At 38.3% G+C, this 22,880-nt stretch overlaps 1 protein-coding gene across 15 annotated transcripts in view; it reads right to left on the bottom strand.

The window, feature by feature from the left end:
* Window positions 1-22,880, bottom strand: part of EMSY (EMSY transcriptional repressor, BRCA2 interacting) — a 42,518-nt gene that overhangs the window by 2,299 nt on the left and 17,339 nt on the right. For 3 of the 15 annotated variants that reach the window (XM_039704432.1, XM_039704419.1, XM_039704428.1), the window contains 13 exons: window positions 20,742-21,009; window positions 18,427-18,705; window positions 16,116-16,265; window positions 14,177-14,377; window positions 11,692-11,828; window positions 10,032-10,205; window positions 8,933-9,131; window positions 7,522-7,686; window positions 7,107-7,265; window positions 5,351-5,410; window positions 4,120-4,271; window positions 2,141-2,704; window positions 784-1,152 (listed from right to left, as the gene is read on the bottom strand). In XM_039704432.1, coding sequence (XP_039560366.1) covers window positions 784-1,152; window positions 2,141-2,704; window positions 4,120-4,271; window positions 5,351-5,410; window positions 7,107-7,265; window positions 7,522-7,686; window positions 8,933-9,131; window positions 10,032-10,205; window positions 11,692-11,828; window positions 14,177-14,377; window positions 16,116-16,265; window positions 18,427-18,705; window positions 20,742-21,009 — 2,877 coding nt within the window. Of the gene's footprint in view, window positions 1-783; window positions 1,297-2,140; window positions 2,705-4,119; window positions 4,272-5,350; window positions 5,411-7,106; window positions 7,266-7,521; window positions 7,687-8,932; window positions 9,132-10,031; window positions 10,206-11,691; window positions 11,829-14,176; window positions 14,378-16,115; window positions 16,266-18,426; window positions 18,706-20,741; window positions 21,010-22,880 lie in introns of all 15 variants that reach the window. The other 12 variants (XM_039704426.1, XM_039704430.1, XM_039704421.1 and 9 more) reach the window with 11 other exon arrangements.

Here is a 22,880-nt window from a genome sequence, read left to right as displayed (position 1 = left end):
AGTATCATGAAAAATTTGAAATCTCTATACACAAATTGTTTTCCACATCAAAAGTATTTTCACTGTAACACAAACATGATACATATTAAAACAATTTCAATCCACACTACCATTTGCGTGAACATATGCCATGCCAACTTGTCAACAAAGATTCACATTATACCAGCTGGAAGACTTCTATACCTCCTCAGCTGATATTCTGACAACTTATTACAACATAAACCATCATATTTAAAGCAGCAGAATCAATGAAAATATCAAGCATAGCAGTTAGGAAATGATTCAAAGCATTTAGGCTAAAGATCAATAGTAATTTTATCTCAGAAGTGGTCTTACCCTAAGCAAAGTTAAAAAGTTTTCTTCTGATTTCAGACCTTATTTGCTGAACCTTTCCAGTAAGCAAACCCTACAATGTCATTAATTTTACACTCAGAAGCAACTTTAATTGATAATATAAAATATTCTAGCACATAACTCCATACTAAGTGTTGAAGCAGTTTTAAACATTGCAAATGAAAGTACTTTGTAAAATGAGTTTGGTCGTTTTCTTAACAGAAGGAAGACACTGGAGACAGAGTAAATGATACACAGTACTAGAGAAACCTGAGCCAAATTAAGAAGAATGACATGTCAATGTAGCAATTGATTACAAGGTAAGAGTAGAAACAGAACCAAAACCTGGGGAATAAACCCCCAAGTACTCAATCATTCAGTGACTATCATCGTATCAGACACGTGTTTGCTGTGCTCAATCTTTGCCTCATTTGCTCAGTCTTCTCTTACCTGGACAACAATTTCTGATGAGCTCTCTTCAGCTTTCTTTTGTGATATATTCTGAATGTGTATAAACTGGTTTGTTGTAGGTATTCCTCGTGCATCGAGTTTCCTCTCTGTTAAAGTAGGACCAACAGCAGGAGGACTTGAGCTGGATTCTGTATGTGTCTGTTGCTGGGGGATGGAAGGTGCCGTCATCCCTACTGCAGCCACCCTCGGGCCCTGGGTACAAGGTGACGACTCTGCTTCACTAGCAGCTGTACTAGTGGACGTGGCCTTGTTTGGGGGATCCACTACCGTGTGCTCTATGTTTGCATCAATCTGAGCTTCCACCATAGACACTCTCAATATATCTGCTACTGATGTCTCCGTGGGTGCCTGCATGGGAAATAGGCTGGTAACCAGCAATGCCAGTTTGGGCACAGAACTGCCACCTGCTACCTTTGAAACAAAAGGAGGCTCATGCCCCTCAAAAGTTATCTCTGTAACAGTGGATCCTTGCATTACAGTTAGATGTTGCACCTGAAAATCAAATTTTTGTTGTGCATATTACAGTTAATATATTTTTTATTGAAATCCTCATCAATATTTCCAAGGACAGAATGGCACAAACAACATACTTGCTATTAGGAAGACAATTGAAACTCAGTGTTTTAACAAAGGAATTAGCAATGATAGGGCAACAGTTAATTGAAGCCTAGGGAAAAGCAGCTTTTTAGGCTGCTAGATAAGGATTGTAGCAGTATAATACCACAGCAGCGTAATTTTCCTTTGGGATTTACAGCCCCCTGGTATGTTTGCTAGTTTTCACATCTATTCCTGAAAGGGCCAAAAAAATTGTACTTTTCTGGAGTTAGTTAAAATACATTTTTTCCCCATGTTCCTCAGTCTCTGCCTTTTTCCCTCCCAAGGAAAAACAAAATACTCCTGTACATGAAAGCCATATAACTTCAGGAAGATGTAAACTACAAAGGAAGAGGAACAATGGAGAGCCTTAGGAGACTGCAGTGTATTCGTATTTATTTCTACAGAAATAAAAAGTGCTACGGGAATGGAAATTACGAATGTGTCATTATCTAAAAATTAAAAGAAAATAACTAGGGACAAATTCCATACACCAGTGGTGGCTGAAATGAATAAAAACTGTCCAACAAAACATGTTTGTGAGCTCTATGGATTTTCCCCTATAACATGTGCTTCTCTCTCCTAGTGTCAACCTTCTGCTGGGGTAATTACTACCAGCGGAATGAGGGATTCTCTCTTGCCAGGACAAAACACTGCTACAGCGACAGGGTCGGTGTTTTATTTTTTTTTTTTTTTCCTTGAACAGCGACGTGTATTTTGCATGCTATCAATATTCCGTTACCTGGCTTGCTGGCTGTTTCTCTGAAGAGGCAGGTAGCTGCATTTGACTCTGGGGGGGCTGGGGTTGCACGTAGATTTTTTGTGCCGTTGGTGCCTGTTGCAGTTTGGGCAGCTGCTGCGTGGTTTTTACTGCAAGCACCTGTACTACAGTTTGCTGTGGCTGTGCCACTAAGGTAGGGAGTTGCCTTTCTTTGGCCATCATATGATGTGGGGGGTGCTGTGCATCTGGTTTGGTCTGTGCTTGCTCTTGCTGCAGGGGGGTTAGCTTTTGATGCCTTATGGAAAGTTGGGGCATTTGTGGGAGTTTGTGCTGGATTTGATCAGCCTGCAGGTGGATTGTCTGCTTCTGCTTAGTCTGGAAACACTGCAGAGTTTTCACTTGCAGTTGAGTCTGTTCCAGCTGCGGCTGACTCAGTTTCTGCTGCTTTTGTGCCTGCGATTGTGTCAGGGCAGATCTGTAAAACAGGCCAGTCTGAGGATCTAAGGTGTCCATCTCTTCCACTTCTCCCTCCTCAGTTCCAAGTTGTTCACTGTGTTTGGTAAATGCAGTGTGACTGCTTAAGGCCTTAAGAAGAAGAAAAATTTAGAGCAAGTTAGTAAAGAGAACTGTAAGAATACACAATCTAGAAACAATTTTTAATGTTTCAAATGGACTACTTTAACTTTTTTTACCATTCCAGACTCCCAATGCATGTATAAAAAGATACTCTTGTATTTCACAATACATAAGCAATCAAGACCTATTATTATTATGTTAAACTGTGGTATATCTCTATGTGAGAACATGAGCTTCAAAACTAACCCTCCGAGGGATTATGTAGATCTCACTTGTGTCAGACTGAGGCTCAAAGCTCCCTCAGGTTGCCTGGCAGTTGGATATGAAGTAGTAGAGAGTAGCAGGTAGCTGAGCCAGGAGCTCCTAATTCAAGCCAGAGTCTCTCTGCACAATAATTTTTTTATTTTGCCTCTAGAAAGCCTAATCATCTTCTCTAGGGTTTCTTCTGCAGGGCCCCATTTAACTACAGGCTGTCCTATTTTAGCACAGATCCTCTCTTCTTCTTCCTTTCTCAAAATTGCACTGCAATTTTTCTTGGGCATTACATAAATATTTGACTTTTTGAGGGAACGAGCAACCTATGCTTTGTAAACCAAAATGTATAAATGCGCTGAAAAATGGTGTTAGCAGGATCAAACAGCCTAATGCACCTGTAAAAATATACTGCCTGACATGAGTCTGTAACTCTAATGCAGTACTGTTCTGGACTGCAGCTGAAGTTCCCACAAGTTAAAGCACTGCAGAGTTGAGCAGGTCCTGATCAAAGTCATTCAAGTGGCTTCAGCAAGACTTCACCACAAGCTGCACTTCTTGTTTGAATAGTTTGGAATTCCCACAGTCGTGATCTAAATATGATCTGAGTTTTTGATTCAGAGAAGTTTTCCTTTTCACAAACTAAAGGCATCAAATGGAAAAGATACTGTGTGCTCTGTGTACTGACCAGATTCCATTTCAGCCCTCTTCCCCCTACAGCAATATAACCTAATGAGGTCAGGCCACTGTAATGCTACAACCACCCTCACCATCAAAACACAATCACAGAATGGTTTGGCTTGGAAAAGACCTTAAAGACCATCTATTCCAACACCCCTGCCATGGGCAGGGACACCTTCCACTAGACCAGGTTGCTCCAAGTCCTGTCCAACCTGGCCTTGAACACTTCCAGAGATGTGGCATCCACAACTTCCCTAAGGAGTCCATACCAGTGCCTCGCTACCCCTACAGTAAAGAATTTATTTCTAATATTTAATCTAAACCTCCTCTCCTTTGGCTATTGAAGTGATATTAAAATCATTTATTTGCCTGTATGCTGAACATTTTTGGTGGCAGCACCATGATACATACATTCAGAATAAGCCCTGCTCCTATGTAATTTATATGACCTACTGCTGTTTATAGACTTCTGGGAAAAGAAAGGATCCAACCTGCTGCATGATATGGGTAATGGCGCCAGTGGAGGATGCAGGAATAGATTTCACCACAACAGAAGTCTGCGTTGCTGTCTGTGACTGAGCCACGTGCTGCACCAGAGTCCTCTGGGGCTGAGATGACTGGTGGGGCTGGGACCGATGACTGACTGAAAGTAAAGAGGTCAGTGGCACTTCTCCAGAACTAACTGCAGGAACTTCAACTGTCTGCTTTGCAGTTAAGCTTCAACTGAAAGCATACATGAGTGAAAAAGATCTAAGCATGGAAAATGTCTTTCACTGTGTGCTAGTGTCAACCTTAATGATGTGTTCTGAGAAACCTCTTAAAGAAGCAACTCTGAGGTTTCGCTTTTGTTTGTTTCCTAAGTAACCACACTTGGTCCAAACCTCCTCTGGCCACCCTTTCCCAATACAACAATTTTGCAAGCAGAGCTTGTACTTGATGTTCAGCTGGGTTCTTCATACAGCACTAGAATATTGCTGTAGAACACAAGTTATTATGTGGTTTTTGCACTGTTAAAAGCATGTCCACAATTGACCGCAATTAAGAACAGTAAACCTTGGTCACCAGGTTTCTACCAAGGATAAACTGCACACAATACTCCTCAGAGCATAAGCTAAATTTGAAAGATTAGTAAGATTAGATTAGCAAAATAGATTAGAAAATGTTTGGGTATTATTAAAGCAAGTGAGGCTGATCAGAAATTATAGATCAAAAAATGTAGACCTTGTTATGGGTCTATGTCACTTTTGAGAACAGAGCTAGCTTGAGTTACAGAGCTATAGTGATAGGCCTGTAATTAAACAGTGGATTGATAGAAAAATAATGTGCTGCTAAGAAAAAAAAACCAAAATAAAAAAAAAATTCAATATTCCAGTCAGTGGTAAGATATGAATCTCTTTATGTCTGTCCATACAAACATGCAAATATTTGTGGAAGTTAATTTCTTAGTTACAAAGTATTTAATCACTGAAGGAGAACAAGCAAAGTTTAAATTCAGTTGTAACATAACTTAAAATTAAAAAGTTTCTAGTGACCTTCCTGAGAGGTCTTCTTTCTCTTTTAAAGAAAGGTCAAATTTTGAATTAATATGGTAATTTTACTTTCTCACTCCACGAAAGTTGGTTTACATCAATACTGGCCTGCATGCTGTGCCAGATTTATCCTGGATATCTCCCAACAATTCCTACACAATTGAAAACTTAATTTAAAAATAAAGTTTCTAACCTATATGGTTGTGTAGATATTCTTCCGAATGTGACCCAATACAGTGTTGTCTTCCTGAGTCTGCAGACAGACAAAAAATGGTGACACTAAGATGTGTGAATTGCTCCCTTCATCTCATGAGGAAGCACACTCTGAATCCCAGCTCCCAAATATCTACTCCTTTGGTCCAGGTGCATGCAGGACATTTCACAACAGACTACAGAGTCTTTACTATCTCACTGCTGAATTTTTAGCAGAAAATATAGCTATGTGGGTTGCTGATAAATTCAGAGAAGCACGAATCAAACCAAAAAGAAACTCAGTTACTTGCATTCCTTGGCAATGTTCAGAGAAACTGGGGGAAGGGACAAAAATCTAAGTGCAAAATAACCAGTTTAGTGCTGCAGCAGAACCTGCTGCTGCCAACCCACAGGAGTCTGCACTTTTCTGGAAGATTCCCACATTTCAAATCAAAGTTTACAGAAATCCTAATATTTAAAATAGTATCTCCCTATCTCCAGGAAATTTTTAGCCATTGTACTTTGTATGGTTTCTAAGCTACAGAAAAGAACTGAAGTCTACAAAGACACTGACTGTAATTTTCCATCCTCCCTGCAAAAGGCCCTCTTGTACATCAACTTTCACAGCAAGACCCATCAAAAACTGGAACCTTGAAGAGAAGCTCAATGCACAATATCTGTGTCAGTGAAGATATTTGACTGCTAATTGGAGACCACTTTAACACCATTTATTGTACTTTGGAGTTTCTTCTAAAAGAGATCCAAGGGAGCACAATTCAAATATTTGAAATTGAAGCCAGATACAGTAAGTGGTATTTAAAAGAAAAATAATAACATCCCCCCAGCCCAAATTTCACACAACTTAAATTCAGGCCATTCAAGGAATGGGAGCAAGGGGAGGAGGTACAGAACAAAATGAAAGTATCAGATTAGACATTTAGCACTAAAATCATGGAGCTACAGATATGTAGTAATACAGTTTAATACAATTAAGTTTTATTTCTCTTTCCCAATGTAGACTTTCAACAGGTTTTTGCTTTCATTTTCCAAACAATATAGAAACCAACAATATGGGTTTAAGAAATTAAAATGGAAAACAGGTAATCTGATCCTTTCATGTCTCTATGTGAACTGGCTCATGTCTAGTGTTCTGGGGCAGCACGGAACATTAGAGAGACAAGAGAAAGGACTTACACAAAATGCATGTCCAAATAGGAGTAAAGAATTTAAAGAGATGAATTTGAGTAACTTATACATTTTAGAAGGGCATATTTATTAGTTCAAGGCTTTCTAGAAAATGAAGAAACTGGGGCTACATTACCATGCTAAATGCACACCTGGCTTTACTTGGGGCTAAATGGATTTTAACAAACTCTATGTCTGACTCCTTTCAGTATGTACAAAAACTAGGCTACAGTTCCTCTAGCTTCATTTTCTACTTTTTTCTTACTAGACATTTTCCTTTAAGGGTGGTGGGACAGTCTGTCTTTGACATCCAGGGAATGGAACATCTGCTCAATCTACTATCCTGAAGCAACCACTCTGTTTCAGTTAGAAACATTTTCACTTATGGCCCAGCTAGGCAGATGCAATCTCTGTCCCATGCATAGGGTCTCAGAAGTGGAAGAAAAAACTCATTTCCTCTACAGAAAATTACAGCAAAAACACGAAAGTAAAACCTATTGTAAGAAAACTCCAAAATTAAGTCCTCAGACTTCGACTTTAAAGCCACCCTCACACTAACCTTAGACACTTACCAGTTGTGATATATTCAGCCACTAGTTCTGACTCTACAACAGCAATTGAAGGACTTTCTGGAGAATGCCTCTTTTCTTGAGTCATCTGGATTGGAACAGCCATTTGGCTCAAGTCAATGGTAGGCTGCCTTGGTTTTGATTCCAACTTTTCCTTCACTGCTTTAGAAGAAAGACAAAGCATAAAATCAACCTCCGATATATAAACCTTCATAATAAAATAAATATACAATATAGATGTACCAGTTTAATTAAATATAGTCAACATTGTAGATGCAAACAAACTGATACAGGATAAAAAAGAGGAATTATGTTGATTCAGGTAAGTGCTTTTCAACTACAAAACTTATTACAAAAGCCTGCTTAAGCAAAAAATAACCTCTGAAGTTATCCTAAACAATCTCATGGGTTTTCAGACCTGTTGTCTGCTGAAGTTCCAGCAAAGCTTTTATTGTGGAAGTAGCTGATTGAGATTCGCTGGATACGTCCTGGTAAATTATTGTAGGGTTTGTGTCCACAGGAATTTCATGTTCTGACCAATCTTGACTTCTTGAAGCAATCACATGGACTACAGGCTGAGAATCTGTTTGCAAAAAACCAAAGGCACATCATAAAATCATGGAATGGTTTGGGTTGGAAGAAGCCTGAAAGCTCATCGCATTCCAACCCCCTGCCAAGGGCAGGGACACCTTTCACTAGACCAGGTTGCTCCTAGCTGTGTCTGACCTGGCCTTGGACACTTCCAGGGATGAGGCAGCCACAGCTTCTCTGGGCAACCTGTGCCAGTTCAAGTCATCATACAACCATTTTGGGTTGGAGGGCTCTCATCCAACTTCTTGCTTTAAACCAGAGTGAGAATTCAAAATTAACACCAAATTACTCATTACTTATTAGTTTTGAACATTGCCAAGGCTGCAACACTTTAGTTTCTATTTCTATTGATTCTTGAAGTAAAACACTGTTGATATTATGAATAGTTTCCAGCAAAAAATCAGAAGTTCTGTACCTTAATTTTTTGTAAAAGATTTTGTTTGAAAAATCAAGCAGATTTCTTTGTATGTTGAATTTGCCTTGGATTGAACTTTTTTTCCAGAAGATTTTAGCAGTTCAGGTGATCAGCATTCTGAACTAACAGCACCTAAATTTTGGTAAGTTGGTTGAATTTTCAGAACTTTTTAAAAACTTACTTAGATGGCCATATAGACCAATAGTTACAGAATTATATAGAAAAGTACAAAGGTGTCACTGAAAAACTTGCTTCATGGTCACTCCATGAATACAGGTTGGCTTTTGTTTATGCCCTATTATTTATTGTTCCTCTTACACACAAAGAGCTGGATCTGTATCATGGCTTGAAGCCAGGGCGGAATTTCTACCAGGACTGCATGTCTGATAAATGTCCTGATGCATGTACACATCTATAAAAGGACCAAGATTTGTGCTGGTCCCATGGCAGCATTCAGACATGCAGCAGAGAGATGCTTTGATGCAATCTGGAAAGACAGTGGCAGAGCATGGACTGCCAAAATAACCTCCATAACTTGCTACCCTGCCTACATCTGGCAGGCTCTGCAGGAAGAGGGAACAGGTTGCACTGTAACAGCAAATTGGAGCCCACCAAGACACCTTTATCATCACTTTTCAGGATTAATGAAAGCATACAGAAAGTAGCTCAAAAGAAAGAAAAGTATAAAAGTAAGGGAACAACAGTGCTTCACTGCAAACAGATGGGGTGAAACCTGTGCTAAAAGGAGACACAGAGCTCTCTGGAGCAAGCTGGCATGCTTGGAAGACAGTCCACTCATACATTATGTGACACCAACACAGACCTTGAGAGCTCTGGGAAGACTCTGTAGAAGAAGAACTACTGTCAGTGTAGGTTTGGGGTTCTTCTTTCACTTCTGGGAGAGATGAGTTTCCTGTCTCTGCTACCCTTGAAGCCTGCTGTAACGTTTCAGTCACCAGCTGTCTGGTTTGTTCACTCACAACTGTTGCTTGAAATGTCACTGGCTTTGGTTTTATGAGGACCTAATCAGAAAGGTAAATTTTGTTTATAGTAAAAGCACTGAAGAAAACAGATCTGAGCAATCAGAGTACAGGGTGCCACTCAGATCTATGTACACCACCTACATAACATTAATATTTTACTTAGAAAGTCTACCTCTAAATTCAGCAACTTTGATTATTAAACCATAAAGTCCAAGTAAATGGCAATGCACAAGAATGTACTTTTCACTCAGTAATTTGAAGTGTTTAACACAATAAACCACTAAACAGTTATTTTTCAGGACTAGATAAAACTAGTGTGATAAGAGAAAGCTATGCAAGTGAGCTGGAACATGCACTGCATTGATAAGGACAAGCACTTCCACAATAAATACAGTCTTGAACAACCAAAACACACAAAATGTTACATCTCATAAAAGCTTAGTTCTTTCAAATACTAAGTGCAGCCAGAGAAAAAGCTGAAACTGAAAGCATCCAGAAATAAGCCAGATTCTCTGTATACAGCCCCACCAACTACACAAGGTTGCAGGGACAGCCAGAACAGGTATTAAGCAGAAAATAAACTTCAATAAAACCTCAGATTTGATAAATGATTTATGTCCAGATTCTGCATCTTTATTTCTAATGGTCTCACCATCAGCTGTAAAATGTAAACAAGTATCTGGAGCCATGGCCAGTTTCAGCTCCAGAAAAGGCTTAGTAAATTCTTTTGGCTTGCTCTAGGCCTTCAGAAAAAGCTAACAAAATGCAGATACTGTGCTTGAGAAATCAGGATTGAGGCCACCTCATTACGCCACTAAGTCTCATTCCCCACAGATATATATTAAACCTGGAACAAATGACGAAACACATTGAAAAATAATTTACTTCCCATTAAAATTTAGGGGCACATTCCAAGACAGAAAGGGGTCCTCACTGTACCTGTGTTTTCCCTTGTTGACCATAAACAATTTTAGTTGGGATGATTTTGGTGGCTGGCTGGACCGTGGACCCTATTCCTTTTGGCTGTGTAACAATCATTTTTGTGATGGGTCTTGTGGCAGTGATGATAGCAGGTTTTGCTCCTGCTGGCACTGCCTGAATAGTTTTCTCCCCCTGTAGAGAAGTCAAAGTTTACAGATTAACTTAATGGAATTGTTCGGTGAGACCCAATTTTCCAAAAAAAAAAATACAGTTATATGTGAGTGTGTGTACCATGAAATAAATCTGCTGCTACAACTAGATTTATTGGATGGAAAATACATTAGATGACCAAGAACAAAAAACCCTATGGTTTTGAATGGAAAAAGCTACCAAAATCCACTTTTTCATTACCTTATCTTTCAAGCAGCTCTGAAGGGGTGAATAAAAAGAAGTAACTGAAAGACGTGAAGTTTTTAAAACTGGAACTTTCTTCACATCCTTCACAAATGCTTTTTTAAGACCACCAATTTCTGTTAACACTAACTTTGGCAAGACATCTACAAAACCTGAGCTGAGATTCTAAAAAAATCATTTAAATATAGATTTTTGCATTGTCTTCAGGACCAAGACATTAATTATGTATGGACTTTTTTTCAATTAAAAGTTCACTTCATCAAAAAATCCAGACTTACAGCAGTTTCACAGGAATCATTCTACTACAGAACAGTGTTTACATATGTCTAGACTCCTGACAGCTCAAGAAGACCAAATACATTGAGCATGCTTTTTTTTAAGTGCTGCACAGTAACAAACCAAGTGAGTAACACAGTAATAGCCACTTCCTACCAATATCCATGAAATAGCTGGAAATCCCCCAAACCATACTTGTTTCAAAAATACCATCCAATTTTGGTAGCTACTAATGTGTAACATAATATTTCCACTTGTCTGCAAACACTTTAATTCTAAAACGAGGGAAGTTCAAAACTTAAAAAAAAAATCATAAAATATTAAAAAAAATCTTTCAGTAGTTCTGCTACTCAAGCAGCCTTTTAAATTTTATGGGAATAAGGCATTAAATCTCACAGTTTTATCTAGGAACATTGATAATTTTTATTTACTAGTATTTACAGATAAGCTCAGTTGATGCCAGAAACTTGATTTTATTCTTAGGTATACCTCAGTTTATCCAAAAAATAATTCACCAGTGTGCAGTACCCAGGGCACAGGATGCTCAATGTTACACACCATATTAACTGAAAGTGGTTCCCCTACTGTGAAGACACACTTTATTTCTGCCCTTTATACCCAAACAAAAACTGGCTGGAGATGCACATTATTAATACAGGAGCCTGGTTCTCACTGAGCAGACAGGCTAAATTCTAGTAATTTTCATCTACTTTACTGCTTCAGCAATACAAAATCATTATCCATGGGAAAAAAGCTCTAAAGTTTATATTTTCCTTTATCTTTGAAAACATCCCCAGTTTGCTTTCAGCATATTCTGTAAACCACAGTAAGTTTTTAAAGATCCCTGACATCAAGGCATGCTGGATTTGTTAAGGAGCTCATGCACAGTTTGCTTTTAATTGAGCCTTTAGCAGAATGGAGGACAAGCAGCAGCCACCACACAGCTTGTCACCAGGCTCGTGATTTGAGACTTGAAACAATTACTTACCCCAGCATTCAACAACGTTGTGACAACATTTTTGCCTGGAAGCCCTTGAATTGTCGTTCCTTTTCCAGTAGTTTTTTGCACAACAATCACATTGGGTTTCGATGTCATTGGAATTGTAGTGATTTTGGTCGTAGTTCCTAAATTTTTGTGGGGAAGAAAAAAAAAAAAGTGCAGTTTACCACATTTTGTATATTTCCCTTCACCACAGAAGTTGGTGAGCTACAGAGGAATCATTGTATTTACATCTGACACAAGCACATCAAGAAACCAGCAGCATCTGGAATGCAAATTCATGTCACCCAACTCAACAAGGAAAGATTACATGCCAACTCAACAGATCTTTCACCTACAGTAAAAACAGCTGTGCCCAGGGGAACATAATGTATTCTACGTTAGGGCAGGCAACCCCTTCTCACAAGTCACAGAGCAGACTAGCATGGCTTTCTCAAGCAAACATGTAGAACTTTTCAAAGGCTGGCCTTAGGGTGAGATAAGGACATCATCAATACTAAACTCAAGGTCCTATTTGCACAGACAAATACTCCTCTGTGTATACAGATGACCTCTGCAGAAGAATCTATGTACTAAGGATGTATCTCCAGTCAAGAGAAACACCACCTCTTCCTGTTGTAATGTAAGTGATGAGTAGTGGATTGAAAGAAGGAAAAAAGAAAAGTATGCTATTGTTTCACAACCAGTCCATAAAAGCTAAGTTTAGAAGTGTGTTGGTTTTGTGATTTTTGTTGGTTTGTGTTTCTTTTTTCGTTTGTGATTTTTTTTTTATTTTTTAGTTAGTTGTTTTGGAGGTTTTTTTTGTCTTGTTTTGGTTTTTTTTGTGTGGTTTTGTTTGTTTGTTTTTTGAAGAGCTGACCTGGCTATTTCTGTTCCTATGTTAGTATTTAATTAGTTCCATTCCCTTTATTAGGTTTTTAGTTACCTGCACTGACAGGTAATTCTGGTCAGCCTTCCACAGTCTACAAAAGTACATACACTGGAATCAGCCATCAGTGCTATCAAACTGCCATTGCAGTATCTACACAGACAGCTTTTTATCAACAATTTCTCCTTTCTCCAGAGGAAAGCACCATTCAGTCACAACAGCGCTGCAAACCCAAGTCACAACCCTAACCCTAACCCAACCCTAACCCTTTATTACCTTCTACTCATTAGTCATGCCTGTAGATTCCTCACAACCTATTTCAGATTAACAATTCTACCAATTCTGAGAAAGGGAAGACATGCTGAGACAAGATTGTTTTATTTAATCCTACTGACTACACAGGCATTTAAAGACTGCTCCCTTAGCAAAAACTATTAAGCAAACAAAAAGAAAAAAGCAGGCATGATTTCCAAACGTATGTTCTTTCAGGACAACCATTATTATCCTCATCAAGATCACTTACAGGTTTCCCCACATAAGCTGCTGCTCAGGAGAATACTTCCACTAGTGTATAATTCATTACAAGACTTAGAAATTGTCTTAGCAATTCACCACACCAACAATAGGCTAAAAAAAGTTCCTTGTTGCCAAAGAAGATGCTGTATCATCACTAAATTTAATTCTGTGGAAATCAAAACCTGTAAAACTGCTCTACCAGATTACAGTCCAAGAGTGTGTTTACTGGATAGCTTGTGCAGCACCTTGCAGTGACTGGAGCTGGCTGGTGCCATGTCGAGTCCTTGCTAAACAAAGCTGAAGTCCTAAACATATACAACAAATTGTCACTACTATTAGTGTGCTTGGTCCTGGTCTCAAAAAAACCCTATCTTCAGATATGATAGAACCACCCAGTGGTTTGGGCTCATCCAGTTCCACCCCTGTCAAGGACAGGGACATCTTCCACTACACCAGGTCTCCGAGCCCATCCAACCTGGCCTTGAACACTTCCAGGGTTGGGGCAGCCACAGCTTCTAGGGGCAACCTGTAGCAAGCACATAACCAGCAAGGAGACTAATGGCTAATCAGCAGACTAACAAAGACAACCAGCACGGTCTGTGTAAAGCTGGGAGGGAAAGCTTAAGGCAGAACATGGCCTAAAGGAAAGACAGGCTGGTAAAATATCAAAATAAGGTGGAGACTGCATAGCTGAATTTAACATACACAGTCCATTTTTATTCTGGTTCTTTGAATATGCAGTGGAACAGAGAAGGGCAGCACTGAGAATATAAAATGTTTTGAATTTGGGCCAATAGTGTTTTCTGATCTTTCTGTCCTCTGTACAACATACTAGTCCCCACCCCACATTTCTCTTTCCTCCTAGTTTTCCTTCACATTTGCTGTTTCCTTCTTAAACACAAGAACTACCACAATCCTTAAGAACACTCCACCTTCAAACTTCTACCTATTACCTTCTTCTTCATGCTCAGCTGTTTTCCTTCTGAATTCTCCAATAAAGGCTCTAATAACTATTCGAGCATGTAACCCACAGAAAAGCCCTGAACAATTAAAGCAAGCCCAAAGTTACTTTTGAAATAAAAGTCTTACCAGTAACAACAGTACTCATATGCCTACCAGAAACAATATTACTGCTGATGATCTTTCCTCCTAGAGTAGCCAGTGATTTTGGTACTACAGTAATGATGCTACCACTTGTAGTTTTCACATAAGTAGCAGCCCCTGGAGTTCCAGCCATCCGAGCTCCCAGAGAGGGGCTCACTGTTGGCCGTGTATAAGTTGCTTGAGTTCCTGTTTTAAAGAGAGAGAGAGAAAAAAGTCCACTGTTACAACACAATCCTCTACTAATATTTGTGGAAAAATATGTTAGTTTAGGAGAAAAGTGTCAAATTTATTCAAAGATATCCCATCCTGCAATCTATTACCATCCTTTAAAATTCTTCTAGTAATTTTTAAATTCACAGAGCAATATTCAAGTATATACTAAATTTAAATTGAATATAACAGTCTTCTGAGTATTTTAACAAATGTTCCATGACTGCCTTATTTGAATTCATCTCCTTGTGTGTAAGACTGTAATTTTCAGTAGATGTGCAGATTCTCCCTGTAGATTTGCCTCTTACTCCCTTAGATGCCCAGGAGTCAGGCATCTGATGACACTACCAGAACTCATCCCTTCCTCTCAAGAATGACACTTCTATATGATAGATAAACAAAGAGAACCACCAATGATTAGTTTAAGTAATACCCTTAGAAAAAAATATGATTTACAGTGATGATGCTATTTTATGGACTTAGCATACAGCAGCACAAAAGAAACCTCTCAACATAGCATAAATGCTGGTTTTCAGAACTAGTCCTTTTCTGAATGCAAAGAGAACTGAGTCCACAAAAGAAACTTGTTCAAAAATAGCAACACCTACAGAAACACTGAAATTCCATTTTGCTTCTAATGCTGCAGATAGTGCCCTTGATTGCTAAATATCAGAGGAATGCAGTTTGTTTCATCAAGAAAGATGTGTTCACATCCAAGAGAGCACAGTACAGATTTTACCAACTAAATGAACTGCAAAACGTTTCTTTTTTCTAATGCACTCAAAAATGTATGTGTGGAGTACTTTAAAAGTTATAAACAGAGCATTAACCATTAGTTTATGCTAAGGACATGAGGAGATGGCCTCAAGTTGCACCAGGAGAGGTTCAAGTAGGATATTATGAAAAAAATTGCTCATGGGAAGGGCGGTCAGACATTGGAACAAGCTGCCCAGGAAAGTGGTGGAACCAACATCCCTGGAAGCATTACCAAAAGCCATGTAAATGTGGCACCTGGGACAAGGTTTTTAGTGGTGAACAAGGTGGTGCTGGGTTAATGGTCAGACTAGATGATCTTAGAGGGCTTTTCCAATCATAACAATTTCATGGTTCTAATATTCCCAGCCCACGCTAAAAAAAAAAAAAAAGGAAATTAAGAGTTTTCTGAAAACCAGGAAAAAGCTACCTTTTAAGTTTTCCTCATGCAAGTTTACAATCAGAACAGTCTGCACTATTATCTATTAGAAACACAAATACAACTAGATGCTCAGAAAAACACTGGGAGCTTAAATTTTAATTTACTGGTCTTTTTATAAATTCACTGCAGGACTATGAGCAAGTCACATGTCTTTTGAAGTCCATCTATGCAAAACAGGAACGGTGCTGACCTGTCTGCTTGAGTTAAACCAGTATAAATCATGCAATATAAGGTACTACAGAAGTGCAAAGTATCTGTGTAGATTGCATAAAACTTCCTTTAAAATAAACCCGGTGGGGAAGGAACAATGGTATTTTTGTGTACCAATTCAAACAGTGGAATAAAAGAGCACTGAGTGGAAAAATCCTGATCTGGAATAAATAACAACAGGATTGTGAATGTGCTGGTGTGCCCACTGTTTAGAAGAGGTAAGTGCCTTTTTTTAACCCTAGGGAACCATGCTTGATCACCTGTATGTCTGGATTTACCCTCCCTTCCCTTCTCAGAGCCATAACTTACCAGTGGGAGTAGTGACCAGTTTAGTTGTCATGATAGTCCCATTACTGCTAACCACCATAATGGGTGAATTGCTACTGCTGGGCAAGGTCGCTGTAACTGGTTTGGGAAGGATTTTACTGGGCTGCACCTGTTGAGTGATTATTTTAACACCTAGGAAAGGAGAAAGGTCACTGTTAAAACACAGGCACGATAAGTTACTTTCTGAAATGCTTTCTCAGACCAAGGCCTAGTGGGCAAGTAGCCCCAGAAGGCTTCAATTCTGAGCCCATATATTCTTCATAATGAAAAAAATTATTTAATTTTTAGTGGGTTGTTTTTTTGTTTTTTTTTTCTTTCTTAGTTTTGGTTGGGTTTTGTTTGTTTTGCAATACCAAGAAAGTCATCATCTTTGCCTTTCATGTGCCTGTTTCAGTTCCTACTTCCACTGTCTATTCCATCACTGATTTGTTGACGTTATTTTTAATTTTTCCTGGTCCATGATACAAAAAACCAGAACTTTCCCAGGAGCCAACAGGTTACAACCAAGACTGAATAGGTTCATATACAATGAACCATCTAGAAGCAAAGTAATTCTTCATCAATTCAGTCTATAAATCCTAATGTGTCATAAGCCTAGACAAACTTTACCATCCTGAATAAATTAAAAAAAATACTGCACAAGGAGTATTAGTGACTATAAGGAAGCAACTGTGACACTGGCTAGGGAAGGTTACTTTAAGTAAACTGCTCTCTTTCCCCTTGATTTACTTGTTATCTTAAAGCCACAAAGAAATTTGGCTTAAGCTATGAGTAGATCAGTAAGAATGAGGGCACCTTAGTACCTCCAGGATTCTCCTCCCTCTCTCTTCATTTTATGTTGGGGAATGGTACCTCTGTGAGATTCACTTCTCAGTTGCAAACCAGTGAACTCACATCTGTTCAAAAGTACATCCAGGAGATGTGCATCTTATGATCTGTTCCATGATGAGGTAAATGCATTGCATTGTGGTGGCTAAATGCCATGGAACATACAGCCTGAATGAATCTCATCTAGATGAAGCACTTATGTCTGTACACAAGTATTCCTAGGTGAAAAGTCTTGTTCCACTTGAGATGTGGAACATCCTCCAGAGATGGTTTCTTTCTCTACACTGACTATAAAAGCAGTACAGAGCAAGTAAGCTCCAAACTGAAAGAGAAATTGAAGTCTCTGCATCATCCAAACACAAAACTGGATAAAAAGTAAAGTCTCCATGAAAACTGGTTCACATCTTCCAGAAAGAATTGGTATCAGATGGTTTCCCAAAGAAACTTTTAACTAAGAAGCACAATGAGCCTAAATTCATTGTAGAAGTTGAGGAAATGAAGTTCACATTGATACTGTTCAGTGGCTGGAAGTCTTTTTTATGTCTTAATTAGTAGCTACTATTTCTCTTAAGCAGTAGTCCTATAATCCAAAAGGTAGTTTTATCAAAGGACAGGAGTAGGTCCTATATCCAAAAGGTAGTTTTATCAAAGGACAGGAGTTGGCAGTTTTATCAAAGGACAGGAGTAGGGCTGTTTATTTTTTCATTCTATGGTCTATTTTAATTGTTTTATCTAAACAGTATGATATAAAATAAGAATTTTACTGACAGGATTAAAATAAAATACTGAGTTTATATTAATATAAATAAAAATACTTTGCACTTTTATAGCACTTATTTGAGAACTGGTTAACTTTGCAAACTTTGTTTCTTACTACTTCTTGCTGAGATAAAAACTATGTGCTACAGCAGAGAAAAGCCAAGAAAGAAAGATAACATGACTTGCCCAAAGTCAGCTGAATGAATCAATATCACAAAAAGAATCCAGTCTAACTTCCAGATCTAACTGTATTTGTTTTGACAAGTACCTCAAAAGTACATCTTGATTTCTGGACCAAAGAAAATAATTAAAACATGGAGTAACTTCTTTTTCCAGGTGATATAGTTGAACAACTCTTGGATCTTCAGAAAACTGGTGTGTTTCAGGTTGCCAACCATATTATTTTTGAAGTTATTTACATACCTCTCAACCTCTAAGATAAAAACACATATACCTAAAGCATGGTCTGTAGTACCTGAACCAAATAAGAAAAGTGAAAGAACCAAGTTTTTTAATTAGTGCTACTTGAAAACATTAAAACATCCTTCACTATCTACTTATATTCATGTTTGAAGCTAAATCCTGTACTCAAGACATCATGCCTTCATGACCACTCCCCCATAAACACTTTGGGGCAGAATTCTGCCCTGCTTTCCTGAGTTGCAGCCAGACCTCATCAATGTGACCCAAGATGAACTCCAACTACCTGATTCCTGTTTGATCTGAATGGTGGGCTTGATGCCAGCTGGCAGCTGAGATTGCTGTGGCTGCTGCTGGGCTACAGAACACGGCACCAGCTGCTGCTGCTGCTGCTGCGGTTGCTGCTGCTGCTGCTGTTGGGCCTGCTGGACTTGGTGCAGCTGCTGTTTGGGAGACTGCTGATGCTGTTTGGGAAACTGTGCTAAGATCTGAGTTGGATTCCCAACCAAACCTTTTGGGGAAGGTAGTCTGGTAGAGGCAACTTTAACTGCTGATGTAGATACACCTGTGAAAGAGTAAAGGGTTTAAGATTCACCAGTGCAATGAGAAAGAAAAATATTAAAATTTCTAAAATAATCTTACATTTCAATTATCTTTACTACTGAAAAATACATTGATATATGTGAGGAAATAAAGCTCCCATGTAGCAGAAGTGGTCTGTTAGGAGGCAATGGACCTTTATACAGATTTTCAATGTGGCAGCAGAACAGCAGCTAATGGAAAGACCACAAACCCAGTCTACTTCTGCACCTTTTGTAATACAAATAATTCAATAATATTTTCAAAGTCTCACCTTTAAGCTTCAAGACAGCAAAATGCCTATAGTGAAAGTATTTTAAATATAGATACAGATATATTTTTATTTATAAATATTTATAACAACCTGGTTTAGTGGAAGGTGTTTTGGCCCCTGGCAGGGGGGCTGGAACTAGATATTTAAAGTCCCTTTCAACATGAAACATGATTCAATGATTCTAAAACCACAATTACAAGTTGGTGTTAGGATGATGTCAAATATCAAACCAAACAACATTGGAAGGGAGTATCTGCTAGCCAAAGGGTTGCTTGGCATTTTAAAAAAATCAAGTGATTGTATGTAAATTATAAAACTGTGGGCCACCTGTTTTATGCTGTTAGGTTAGGTAATCTGATAAGCAAAAGTGATTAAAAGAAGTTTGCAGTAAGATGGAAAGATAAAGTTCCCAAATAAATCTTATTACTTATTTCTGTCATTCCCCTACACAGCTGTCACAACATTTACAGCAAAATCTGACTTAGTTCTAAACTACACATCCACAAACTCCAAAACAGACGAAGTCCATATCTTATGAAGTAATTTTTTAACTAAATCCCAGTTGCAGTGGAAAACAGAAAAAGAGAGCAGTGATAATGACAGAAATCATAGCAAAGGTACAATTCTGGCAATCTAAATAAGCAACCCTTTTCTCACTGCATCATTTAAGATGACTATACCACTTCCTTGGCAGCTCTTTTCATTCATGAGTTTAACTTTACATTTGAAGATATTACCAGTTCATGTCACAAAACTTTTCACCAGCACCTTCTGCAATGCCACTGACAGTCTTGGAAAAAAAACCTGTTGGAGAGATACTCTGCCTAATGTACTTTAAAATTAAAGCCTCCTCCATGATCAAACCCAACTAAGAATCAACAGTTCAAACAATGTGAAAGCCTGCTGTGAGCCCTTCTGTTCCACAGATTAATATCTGATTATATTAATACAAGCAATAAAGAAGGAAAATACCTCCTCAGCCGTGACATGGCAACCCAATGTTTTGTGGAATGGAACAAGAATGGAAAATACAGACCAGGAAAAATTGTGATGTGACACTTGTATTTGTCAGGCAGTTTTTCTTCCAAGTGCTGCTCACTAAGGCCCATTCATTCGTTCATTCATTCGTTCATTCATTCACAGATTCCCTTTTAAATGCTAGCTGGTGGCTGTGAAGCTGAAACAGTCAAGCTAGCATACACAGCTAGAATTTGAAATCAGAAACCTAATAATTTTAATCAGGCCCACTCAGGTCTTAATTATAAAGGACTTTAAAACTGGCATGCTGGTAAAAGACACTGATAAAAAGGTGTAAACCCTTCTCTACCTTTCAGAATTGTCATCTGGGCATGTTAATAAGTTGTTGTTACTTGATGTTAACTTTGTATGTTTTTGTAAACTGAGCTTTTAAAGATGCAATCACCTTCAAATATGGAAAATATACATTTTTCTATGCACCAAAGTTCTTGAAGCCAGACATTTTGAGGCTGTATTGTTTTAAAGCTAGGTCACACCACCGCATCACATCCTCTTTAAAAAGAGGATCTGAACATTAACTGTTGAAGTACAGAGGAAAACAGTTCAACAAGAACTTTTGTGGAGCCTCTTGGACTAGTTTCATCAGCAGGTTTCTTTCACATGTCCTGTGCTTTACTCATATGTAAACAAAAAGTGCATCTCCCCAGTGCTATTCTCAATGCCAAGTCCAATTCCTCAGTGAAAGAGCCTTTAGAAGAGAGTTGCCATACCTTGTGCTACTGTTGACATAACCACTGACGGTGTGGATGACACTACAGCAGTCACAGCAATAGTATTTGCAGTGCAGGAGGGAGTGGAGCAGCTGCTGCTGCTGCTGCCCACAGAGGACTGGGAAGCAGTGATAACCACAGGCTGCTTTTGAGTAGTTGAGGCAATGACTGATGTTGGGACAAGTTTTGTAACTGCTGCATAGTTGTGGGACTTGGAAAGGATGTTTGGTACAAAAGTTGAGCTTGGAGAGGTGGTTACTATTATGACCTAGAAAAAAGAAAAAAAAAACAACAAGAAGAAGTTCATTTGTTCCTTGCATCTATATTTCAGTAACATGTCTGTCTATTTAGTTTTAGGGCTACATCTTTATTAAGAGCTTTTAAGACTGTCAATCACGTTTGCTCACAAGAAAAAGTTACAACTACTTGGAAGAAGTGGTTTTAGTATTTAAGGAATAAACATTTCCTTAAAATTAGGATTTTTAAGGAAAACAATTAATATCAAATAAAATAAAATTATCCCATGTCTGAGGGCAAACAGACAGGAATTAATCTGACTTCATTAAACTGGGTCAGGAAATTTGAAACCCATTTTAAGAGAAACCGAATGGATTTCCAGCAAGTTTTAAGCGTCACTCTTCCAAGCCTTGCAAAAATTTCAAGAAACAGCAATGAGAGAAAATAGATTATTTTTTTTTCTTTAACAATTAACAAGCACTTGCTGAGTCAGTAGTGGGAAATGCTTTTGATGTACAAGGCTGTAAACAATATTTCATCAGTGAAAGAAAAATGCTGTAGGTTTGAAGCAATTTCTGCTTTATTCAGTGCTCTCAATAGCAAGAAATTCTTTCAGATTTGTCTGAAGAGAATAAACACCACCCCAGTGCAAGTTACACCTACAACTCCATGAATCTGATCTCACATAGAAAACACAGAATTCATGACAGCATTGGAAGAAGTCTGTCTTTGTGCAACTCACTTAGGAAACTAAACACTTATTAAGTATTGAATATGGGACTGTTCACATTAAAAAACTCCTTTCATTCAACTTACAAGTCCCTTCTTGTACTTACATAATTAAAATAAAAAAGAAGCACAAAAATACAACACTTTCAATTTGTCATGCAAGAATATTGAGAAATTACTTTAATAATGCTGTTGTCCCAACAAAAATTTTGTTTATTAAAACCTTGAAAATTTAAGCTTATTAATGATTCAATGTAGCAAAAGCCAGTAGAAAAAGAAGGCACAAAAGGAGCAAAGAAAACCTGTGTCAGCTCACAGAAAGTCTTACATTGCTAGCCAAGCACAACTGAAACCTTGCCTGATAAAGAAATAATATGATAATGGCACCAGAAACTGACTTAAGCAACAAATCAAGCATCAAGAGATTACAAGTTCATAATTTGCTTAAAGAAAAATAAGAAAAGAAAAAAAAAAATAAAAGCAAAATAGCCACATGGATGGAATAAAAGCAGCAAATTTCACCAACATGGCTGGTTTGGCCTCTCCTTTTGACCCAGCTCCTAGTTTGATGGTCTCTGCTGCTCAGATAAATCTTTAATATCTTGATCTGAGGAAAATCAAAACCTTACTACCCCACAAGCTAGAGCAGGCTGACCACAACTAACCCGTATCTGAAGGACAAGGTTTCCACATTCTGCTGCTTTTCTACTTGATTGCATTCTCCAGTGAGAACATTTTCTCTGCATCAGATATTATTTTTGCATTCTGCCTAATATTGATTTAATCAAAACACCTTTCTCAAATTGATCTTAGGGTACAAACATGCAGATGAGCTGAACATGACACATCATGTTCTATTGTGAGAATTGGAAGTGAAAGGATTCTGTCATATGCCTCTGGAATTTTATCCTGCTTCTTAAACTGTCAGTTTACACTAGGAATACTTCCAGCTGTCTGAAGTTTAGAGTCAGCTCCATTCCACCCAGAGAAACTAGTTAGGAACACAGTCAAAGGACAACTTGCAGTTTAAAAAGGCAGATTATAGGTTAGAGTGAATATGAACTATACTACAACAGGGCAAGTTCAGCATTACAACTAATACAAATATGCAGAATGAAACTGGGCATAATCACAACTCCTGCAGACAACTGCGTTTCCTTAAGTCCATGATTA

This window comes from Passer montanus, unplaced genomic scaffold, assembly GCF_014805655.1.
Source record: "Passer montanus isolate IOZ18808 unplaced genomic scaffold, ASM1480565v1 scaffold175, whole genome shotgun sequence".
NCBI lineage: Eukaryota > Metazoa > Chordata > Aves > Passeriformes > Passeridae > Passer > Passer montanus.
Note: the sequence above shows the minus strand (reverse complement) of the source record. Positions and strands in the feature narration are given on the sequence as shown.